The sequence below is a fragment of the Nothobranchius furzeri genome, chromosome 2 (assembly GCF_043380555.1).
Source record: "Nothobranchius furzeri strain GRZ-AD chromosome 2, NfurGRZ-RIMD1, whole genome shotgun sequence".
NCBI lineage: Eukaryota > Metazoa > Chordata > Actinopteri > Cyprinodontiformes > Nothobranchiidae > Nothobranchius > Nothobranchius furzeri.
In genome coordinates, this window is record NC_091742.1 from 29,774,584 (window position 1) to 29,785,139 (window position 10,556).

At 43.1% G+C, this 10,556-nt stretch overlaps 1 protein-coding gene across 4 annotated transcripts in view; it reads left to right on the forward strand.

Moving 5' to 3' along the window:
• Window positions 1-10,185, forward strand: part of fam49a (family with sequence similarity 49 member A) — a 57,975-nt gene extending 47,790 nt beyond the window's left edge. For all 4 annotated transcript variants that reach the window (XM_015948353.3, XM_015948352.3, XM_015948354.3 and 1 more), the window contains 7 exons: window positions 3,837-3,973; window positions 4,050-4,127; window positions 4,226-4,342; window positions 8,577-8,656; window positions 8,775-8,901; window positions 8,983-9,053; window positions 9,747-10,185. In XM_015948353.3, coding sequence (XP_015803839.1) covers window positions 3,837-3,973; window positions 4,050-4,127; window positions 4,226-4,342; window positions 8,577-8,656; window positions 8,775-8,901; window positions 8,983-9,053; window positions 9,747-9,810 — 674 coding nt within the window. In that variant the 3' untranslated portion in view covers window positions 9,811-10,185. The remainder of the gene's footprint in view (window positions 1-3,836; window positions 3,974-4,049; window positions 4,128-4,225; window positions 4,343-8,576; window positions 8,657-8,774; window positions 8,902-8,982; window positions 9,054-9,746) is intronic.
• Window positions 10,186-10,556: the final 371 nt, after the last annotated feature.

Consider the following 10,556-nt stretch of genomic DNA (forward strand, 5'->3'; position numbering starts at 1 on the left):
CGGTGTGCAGTAGGGGTGACACATGATGCTTCCGGTGTGCAGTAGGGGTGACAAATGATGCTTCCGGTGTGCAGTAGGGGTGACACATGATGCTTCCAGTGTGCAGTAGGGGTGACACATGATGCTTCCAGTGTGCAGTAGGGGTGACACATGATGCTTCCGGTGTGCAGTAGGGGTGACACATGACTCTTCCGGTGTGCAGTAGGGGTGACACATGATGCTTCCGGTGTGCAGTAGGGGTGACACATGACTCTTCCGGTGTGCAGTAGGGGTGACACATGATGCTTCCGGTGTGCAGTAGGGGTGACACATGACGCTTCCGGTGTGCAGTAGGGGTGACACATGACTCTTCCGGTGTGCAGTAGGGGTGACACATGATGCTTCCGGTGTGCAGTAGGGGTGACACATGACTCTTCCGGTGTGCAGTAGGGGTGACACATGATGCTTCCGGTGTGCAGTAGGGGTGACACATGACTCTTCCGGTGTGCAGTAGGGGTGACACATGATGCTTCCGGTGTGCAGTAGGGGTGACACATGACGCTTCCGGTGTGCAGTAGGGGTGACACATGATGCTTCCGGTGTGCAGTAGGGGTGACACATGATGCTTCCGGTGTGCAGTAGGGGTGACACATGATTCTTCCAGTGTGCAGTAGGGGTGACACATGACGCTTCCAGTGTGCAGTAGGGGTGACACATGACTCTTCCGGTGTGCAGTAGGGGTGACACATGATGCTTCCAGTGTGCAGTAGGGTTGTCACGGTATGAAAATTTAACCTCACGGTTATTGTGACCAAAATTATCACGGTTTTCGGTATTATTGCGGTATTTTTTAAACGGTGTTGCATATGTTCAGAAAGCATTGATAGTCCTGTTCTACACAAACTGAAATAGTTCTGAAAAGGTTTAACATGTTTATTAAACCTAAAATAACACAAAGCCTTAGCAAAAGTGCAACTTTTCACAAGTAAAGGAACAAATAGCTTCTTTTTCTGGAACATGTTACAGTAGTCAGTGCAGGTTTAAATTATACAAATCCAAACATTCAAAACATAAACAATATGTAAACAAATCAAAGAAACACCACTTGTTTTCTCATATACTTGTTTTCTTCATTATCAAAATGAAAATCTAAAACTCCAGTCCACACTTGACTTGAGCTCTGTACAAGTCAACCTTAAAAAATATGTATTTAAAATAAATATCCACTTTAAACAAATTACTAAAATAACTACTACACTATGTAATCAAATCCAAATGTTCAAGTATTAATGGCATTGAATAAGTAAACAAATCAATGACAAGGAACTAATTGTATATTTCTCTTCATCATCAACAAATAAGATGCTTCATCCAGCAACAGGGTGTCCGTGACACGGTTTAAATGCTGGCAGAGGGCGCTGCGGCTGCAGTATATAGCGACTCGTTGCATTCTCCCTCAACCAAAAGTCCTCACGTCATGCATTTCAGCTAAAATGCTAATGCTAACTTACCTTGCACCGGCTGTGGAGACGTGGGTGATCGTCACGCAGATGTGCCATGAGATTTGAAGTGTTGCTGCCTTCTGCAGACACTTGTTTCCTGCACGTTCTGCAAACGGGATAGCCGTCTTCTATTAACTGTCCCTCAGCATTTTTCAGAAATCCAGAATATGCCCATACTTCCGATTTAGTCTTCTTTGAGGGCTGATGGATGTCCTGGGCGCTGCCGTCTCCTCCTTCGGCCATTATTTCAGCTTCAAAGTTTTGGTGCCGTTGCAAACTAAAAAGTGCGTGTGCGCGCAGCGGGAACTTCAGCTGAAGCGACGGTGGCTGGTAAGGGTCATCGCGCCGAAACCGAGGCCACGGTAAACCCACCGAGATAATATAGTTTATTAAAAACTGGACGGTTATTTTTATTGTCAACTTTTTTACCGGGGTTTACCGCTATACCGGTTACCGTGACAACCCTAGTGTGCAGTAGGGGTGACACATGACTCTTCCGGTGTGCAGTAGGGGTGACACATGATGCTTCCGGTGTGCAGTAGGGGTGACACATGACTCTTCCGGTGTGCAGTAGGGGTGACACATGATGCTTCCAGTGTGCAGTAGGGGTGACACATGATGCTTCCAGTGTGCAGTAGGGGTGACACATGACTCTTCCGGTGTGCAGTAGGGGTGACACATGATGCTTCCAGTGTGCAGTAGGGGTGACACATGATGCTTCCAGTGTGCAGTAGGGGTGACACATGACGCTTCCGGTGTGCAGTAGGGGTGACACATGACGCTTCCAGTGTGCAGTAGGGGTGACACATGACTCTTCCGGTGTGCAGTAGGGGTGACACATGACGCTTCCGGTGTGCAGTAGGGGTGACACATGACTCTTCCGGTGTGCAGTAGGGGTGACACATGACGCTTCCAGTGTGCAGTAGGGGTGACACATGACTCTTCCGGTGTGCAGTAGGGGTGACACATGACGCTTCCGGTGTGCAGTAGGGGTGACACATGACGCTTCCAGTGTGCAGTAGGGGTGACACATGACTCTTCCGGTGTGCAGTAGGGGTGACACATGACTCTTCCGGTGTGCAGTAGGGGTGACACATGACTCTTCCAGTGTGCAGTAGGGGTGACACATGATGCTTCCGGTGTGCAGTAGGGGTGACACATGATGCTTCCAGTGTGCAGTAGGGGTGACACATGATGCTTCCAGTGTGCAGTAGGGGTGACACATGATGCTTCCAGTGTGCAGTAGGGGTGACACATGATGCTTCCAGTGTGCAGTAGGGGTGACACATGACGCTTCCAGTGTGCAGTAGGGGTGACACATGACTCTTCCGGTGTGCAGTAGGGGTGACACATGACGCTTCCGGTGTGCAGTAGGGGTGACACATGACGCTTCCAGTGTGCAGTAGGGGTGACACATGACTCTTCCGGTGTGCAGTAGGGGTGACACATGACTCTTCCGGTGTGCAGTAGGGGTGACACATGACTCTTCCAGTGTGCAGTAGGGGTGACACATGATGCTTCCAGTGTGCAGTAGGGGTGACACATGATGCTTCCAGTGTGCAGTAGGGGTGACACATGACTCTTCCGGTGTGCAGTAGGGGTGACACATGACTCTTCCGGTGTGCAGTAGGGGTGACACATGACTCTTCCAGTGTGCAGTAGGGGTGACACATGATGCTTCCAGTGTGCAGTAGGGGTGACACATGACTCTTCCAGTGTGCAGTAGGGGTGACACATGATGCTTCCGGTGTGCAGTAGGGGTGACACATGATGAATAAAATTGAAACAGTGGATTGCCTTTTACAGAAAAAAAGGTTGTTTATGTTTTAGAAATGCCAGACCGTTTGGACATCTGCTGATACTTGATGGTTGATGTTGATGAGATTGAGGCTGAATTTCTACTTTTCTTCCATTTAACAACCAGACATAAATTTAAGTAGAAATCTTTAAATCACTGATAAGTTGAAATGAACAACTACAGAAGCCTGGAGGTCCAAACAGGAAGTACATTTTTTAAAATGTGGTATTTAATTAAGAGTAAAAAAGCCAATACTGAGCATCGCTATCGTGTGTGTGTGTGCGCGTGTGTGTGTGTGTGTGTGTGTGTGTGTGCGTGTGTGCGTGTGCGCGTGTGCGCGTGTGCGTGTGTGCGTGTGCGTGCGTGTGTGTGTGTGTGTGTGTGTGTGTGTGTGTGTGTGTGTGTGTGTGTGTGTGTGTGTGTGCGTGTGTGTGTGTGTGTGTGTGTGTGTGGTAATAAACATGGTATGAGAACGGAGGTGATTCCTCTGTGATCTACTTTTTTGAGTCCTACGTTTCTTCAGTGGTAATGAGAGCAGGTGATGCTTTTGTTCTCAGAGGAGGCTCTGAAGAGTTTGTTGGAGTCTCTGACGTGCCCTCCACTCACACCTACTCAGCACCTGGAGAGGGAGCAGGCACTTGCCAAGCAGTTTGCCGAGATCCTCCACTTCACTCTCCGCTTTGATGAGCTCAAGGTCTGCTGAACACACTGAACTGTGCAGCGTTGTGTGTCCTGTGTTGGCTTAGATTGTCTGGCTTTTCTGGCTCCAGATGAGGATTCCTGCCATCCAGAACGACTTCAGCTACTACAGAAGGACCATCAGCCGAAACCGGCTGAACAACATGAATGTGAGCTAAGCAGGGATTATGTTTAGTGTAAGAGTACGTTTTCAACTCCCGTCCAAATAGGATTTTGTTTCTAGTCATGTTTGTGTTTACACCTGTAGTTGGACATTGAGAATCAAGTCAACAACGAGATGGCCAATAAGATGTCTCTGTTCTACGCCGAGGCCACACCCATGCTGAAAACTCTCAGCAATGCAACCACAAACTTTGTGACAGAGGTGGGAGCGCCTACACGTCATTTGAGTTCTATTTAAAGACCAAGTTACTTATTGTTAAATATGACCAAGTTAGTCATGCAGACTAAACCTGGAAGTGTTCTTGTACCCCACTCTGCTGCACCATCAACACACGGCATTTGTGGGCCTAAAATGAGAATTTAATGCAGACTTTCAAACGTTTTCGTTCTGTCCTCAAGTCAAAATGGTTACCTGTGAGTGTTAAAAATGTTTTTTTTTATATATTTATTCTAAATATTAACATTTCAGCTCTTTTCAGGTTATCAGATACGTAAATACCACCTTAAAGGTTGACTATGGAACACGTACACTCAGAGGTGGTACTGCAACAACAGGTCTAATTTCCAGTCGCTGGGATGTTGGTTCACTGCGGACACGTCCAGCACCGCGCTCAGACGCATCATACAGGATAAGGACTCATTTCCACTCATGAGTTTATCTTACAACGGTATCTAACTTAAGAACATCTTCTGGGCTCAGAATCAGCTGCTTGACAGTGCCTCACCTTGCTGAACAGACTTCTTAGCGCAACGGGGCCCTCTAGTGGCCGGAAGATGAAAAAAGGAAACAAATTTGGGAATTACAAATGATACTTGGTATCAACAATGGAGCATCTCCAGCTGTTTTGGCTGGAAAAGCCGTTGCAGATGTTTTATTACACCTGCATAAAGTAAATATGACTCCAACTCCTCCAGTTGCTGGACAAATGGTGGGGCCCAAGGGGTGAAGTGGTCATGTCCTGTAAACACTTTCTGGGCTTCAAATAATTCTGAGTTAGATTATTTTCAGCATTAAGCTTCCCCTCATATGGGACGAACTTTAGTTTGGATGTTTGTTCTCAGTAAATGTGGACAAAAAGAGCAAGCGCATGTATGAGTTTAGCTGCCTCCATCTGTGGACGAGTGGCGTGAGGTCGTCTGTGGGCTGTTTAAAACGGGAAAATGACGTTCTCTAAGCAACGTGATACTTTTGTTAAGATTTGGGACAAATGGAAACGATTCATTTTGTCTACCGTGGGCGACGGTGGCACAGGAGTCAAGAGCTCGTCCCGTAATTGGAAGGTTGCAGGTTCGAGCCCCGCTCAGTCTGTCGCTGTCGTTGTGTCCTTGGGCAAGACACTTAACCCACCTTGCCTGCTGGTGGTGGTCAGAGGGACCGGTGGCGCCAGTGCTCGGCAGCCTCGCCTCTGTCGGTGCGCCCCAGGGCAGCTGTGGCTACATCGTAGCTCATCCCCACCAGTGGGTGAATGACTGATTGTGTTGTAAAGCGCCTTGGGGGGTTCCAGGACTCTAGAAGGCGCTATATCAAATACAGACCATTTGTTTAAACCTCTGAAATCCTGTTTTCTATTTTATAATCTTGGTTTGATTTTTTATTTATTGAAATTTTTTCTGTTAACGGATAGATGCGCCCCTTGTGTGAAGTTCATCCGTGTCCGTTGTATTTGTAATGTTAAGGTTTGGAAAAACTAAATAAATAAAAATAAAAATAGCTTTAAATGGAGAACCTGTACATTGGTTCTGCACACCTGGAGGTGTCATTTAAAACAAACAAATAGCTTTTGATTCAACTGTTCCATATTCTAACTTTAAACATACAACCTGAGACACTTACGGTGAAAGATTAGACCCGATCAGAGTTTGGTTAACGTGGTGTAAGCAGCTGGTCTGGAGCATACAGGCGTGTGTTTACACAGCAGTCTATTTACCCTCCGTTTTCTACAGAGAAAAGGAAAAATAAGTAGGAAGTTCACCTGACCTGAAGATGCACAATGCAGAGGAAACCGAACAAGAACAACTGATTACAGGTCTCAGCCTGTTGTAGCTTTGGATTTGAACCGTTAGAAAAAGTGTGGAACTTGTTTTTGCTTGCAGGAGAAAATCCCGCTAAAACGTTGTTGTTGCAAACTTACATTTGCAGAAGTGCATTTACCTACACCAGGAGGGTCAGGGTTGCCTTTGGATATCTTTGGTCTGATTAGATGTCAGCTGTGTGGTAATGATAATAATAATAATAATAATGATAATAATAGTAATAGTAATAATCATAATCATCACAATAATAATAATAGTAATAATAATAATAGTAATAATCATAATCATAATAATAGTAATAATAATAATAGTAATAATCATAATAATAATAGTAATAATAATAATAATAGTAGTAATCATAATAATAATAATAGTAATAATAATAATAATAATAATAGTAATAATAATAATAGTAATAATCATAATAATAATAGTAATAATAATAATAGTAATAATCATAATAATAATAGTAATAATAATAATAATAGTAGTAATCATAATAATAATAATAGTAATAATCATAATAATAATAATAATAATAGTAATACTAGGAATAATAATAATAGTAATAATAGTAGTAATAATCATAATAATTATAATAATAGTAATAATAATAATAATAATAATAATAATAGTAATAATCATAATAGTAATAATAATAATAGTAATACTAGTAATAATAATAATAGTAATAATAGTAGTAATAATCATAATAATAGTATTAATAATAATAGTAATAATAATAATAATAGTAATAATCATAATAATAATAGTAATAGTAATAATCATAATCATAATAATAATAATAGTAATAATCATAATAATAATAATAACAATAATAGTAATAGTAATAATCATAATCATAATAATAATAATTGTAATAATCATAATAATAGTAATAATAATAATAGTAATAATCATAATAATAATAATAGTAATACTAGTAATAATAATAATAGTAATAATAGTAGTAATAATCATAATAATAATAATAATAGTAATAATAATAATAGTAATAATCATAATAATAATAATAATAATAATAGTAATACTAGTAATAATAATAATAGTAATAATAGTAGTAATAATCATAATAATAGTATTAATAATAATAGTAATATAATAATAATAGTAATAGTAATCATAATTATAGTATTCATAATAATAATAAAAATAATAAAGAAGAACAAGAAGGGACTGGAAAAGAGAACAAAACAGATTCCTGGAAACCCAACTGTCCAAGAAATCCAGAAGATTGTACTTCTCGGAAGTGCCCACATCATCAGAAGGACGCTTTTCATAAACTAACCCTGAAACTGCCTTAAGGATCTATTCTATTTTTGCCGGATGCCGGAACAGAGGGCGGCGCACGGCGCCGCACCGCCGGAGCACGGCCGCAGTAGTGGAATTGCTCTGATTGACTACAACGGGACCGATTTTGCTCCGGCGTTCGTGTCGGAGCGGAGCGCAGCGGAGCGGAGGTAGTGGAATTTGGGGGTAAGAAGCATGGACTGATTCTGGCACTTCAGTGAAAGCATACAAATATACAAAATAATAATAATAATAATAATAATAGGAATAATAATAATAGCAATAATAATTATAATATAACTATAATAATAACAATAATAATAATACAATAATAATAATAGTAACAGTAATAATATAATAGTAACAGTAATAATAATAATAATAATAATAATAATTGATTGGATTTATGTAGAACTTTTCTAGGCTCTCAAAGCACTTCCATTATTCACACACTGCCGGTGATGGTGAGTTACTATGTAGCCACAGCCACCCTGGGGCGGTTGACTGAGGCAAGTCTGCAGTTTGCACCATCAGCCCCTCTGACCACCACCAACACAGGCATGTTGGGTGGTGTCTTGCCCAAGGACACAACAGCAGAATACGCCTGGCAGAGCTGGGTTCACAGGGCAACCCTCTCTGGCTCCTGAGATACCGATGCCCCAATCATAATAACAGGGTTTCTGCAGGTGCTTGAAATCCTTGAAAATGCTTGAGAAATAAACTGAACAGTTTTGTAAATAAGATCAACCAACTTTTTTTTAACAAAAACTCGAGAGCGATCCTTTTGCCTAAACATGGCGCTTCACCTGATTCCAATCATTCAAGATCACATGGTCCGGCCCAAGTTCCAGTCCTGTGATTGGACAGGACCGATAAATGTGACATGAGGTGAAACTTCTCTGTATTCCTTATGTGTTGTGTTGTTTTTGCCGTACGGTGCTTGAAAAGTTGGGAAATTTACATAGAAAATTCTTAAAGTGTGGAAAACCTGTAAGAATCCTGTAAATATGACAGAACCCTCATTTTTGATTAAAGACGACGCTAATAGTTTTAATAGATCTGTAATAATGATTCTGATCTCGTGTGCGTAGAACAAAACTCTTCCACTGGATAACACGACCGACTGCCTCAGCACCATGGCCAGCGTCTGCAAGGTCATGCTGGAGACGCCGTGAGTCTTTATCCTCACACTCTCAGAAGCCATTTGGTGTTTTGGACTTCACAAGTCTGCACACCTTTAGATCCAGGTCTCGTTCTCTGATCCAGTTCCTCTTCCTGTGGCTTTTTAGGGAGTACTCGAGTCGCTTCAGCAGCAATGAAACGCTCTTGTTTTGCATGAGGGTGATGGTTGGAGTCATCATCCTTTATGACCACGTCCACCCTAACGGCGCCTTTAACAAGTCCTCAAAGATCGATGTAAGACATGAACTCTGTGCAGGTTCTGTAACTGGAGCACCAACATCCTTTCTATTGAAATGATTTGGTCATGTTTTTCAGATGAAGGGTTGCATAAAAGTTCTGAAGGACCAGCCAGCAGACAATGTCGAGGGCCTTCTGAACGCACTCAAGTAGGTTCCTGTTCCTGGGCCGCACCACCAGTGGCTGCTGGTGAAGGTTATTCATGGTGGGGCTGATGGACTTCCATTTCTGGCCAGTATAAGCCTGATCATCACTCCTAACACCTGAATGTATGATTGATGCTGTGACATGGGTCTGTTCAGAGCAACACACTAAAAATAATCACTAACCTCCATTAGCTTAGCATGCTAACCAGAGCAAACCCTGTTCATAGTTATTTCAACATAAACGTGATGACTTGTAGACGGGCTAGGACGTGGACGTTTCTGCTCTCCTTAGCATCATGACGCTCTTCTGCTAGCCTGCAGCTACGTCCACCTGGTCAGGCGGGGGGAGGGGCACTGGCCACCCCTCCAGAAAAGATGTACACCCCTTGTCCCCCTCCCCAAACTAAGACCATTAAAGGTCTGCATCATCATATCTGAAGGTTTGGCAGCTTTTGTTGTGTTGTGACGGTCCTTGTCTTCTGCATCCTTCTGTCCGGCCTCGCGGGTCTCTGCTGCCTTTATGAAAACCGTTTTCTGTCAGAGTTTGGTGTTCCTTATTGTGATGTCAGAACCAGGAAGATTAGCGAAGAACCCCCCCCCCCCCACACACACACACACACACACACCTGTAGAGGCTAGGGAGGTGTTTGTCTGTTTCTGAGACGTTGTCCTAACTCTGTCCTCATGTCTCCTCAGATTCACCACAAAACACCTGAATGACGAGTCCACTCCGAAGAACATCCGGGCGATGCTCCAGTAATACTTTAGTGTTTTGTTTTCTATAAATAGAAATGGGGAGTGTCGTTTTTCTGACCTCCCATTAAGATGTACATGTTTACATTATTTAAGAAGACTTTAGTGTGTTTTGGAAAGTCCCTCCCTCCAAGTCACTCAGACCTGACGGTTATCCGCTCCAGTCTCGAACATCAGCTGACCTGCTGCTGGAGAACCAATCAGCTTTACTGTAGAAACTCCTCCGGGGGAAGCTGCCAAGCCGACCTGCTGAACAGCAGCATTTTAGTGGAGAATTAAATTATTTAGTGGAACTTCCTGATGAAGAGTAAATGTTTTGGTAGAGTCCCGTTTAAACAGCTGATCGTTTGATAATGTCTCTTATTTCTTGTCAGGCTGGTATTTTTTATTCCAGCCCAGTGCAGCTGTGTGTGTGAACAGCTGTAGCGCAGACGTGTGTGCGAACAGCTGTAGCGCAGACGTGTGTGCGAACAGCTGTAGCGCAGACGTGTGTGCGAACAGCTGTAGCGCAGACGTGTGTGTGAACAGCTGTAGCGCAGACGTGTGTGTGTGAACAGCTGTAGCGCAGACGTGTGTGTGTGAACAGCTGTAGCGCAGACGTGTGTGTGAACAGCTGTAGCGCAGACGTGTGTGTGTGAACAGCTGTAGCGCAGACGTGTGTGTGAACAGCTGTAGCGCAGACGTGTGTGTGAACAGCTGTAGCGCAGACGTGTGTGTGAACAGCTGTAGCGCAGACGTGTGTGTGTGAACAGC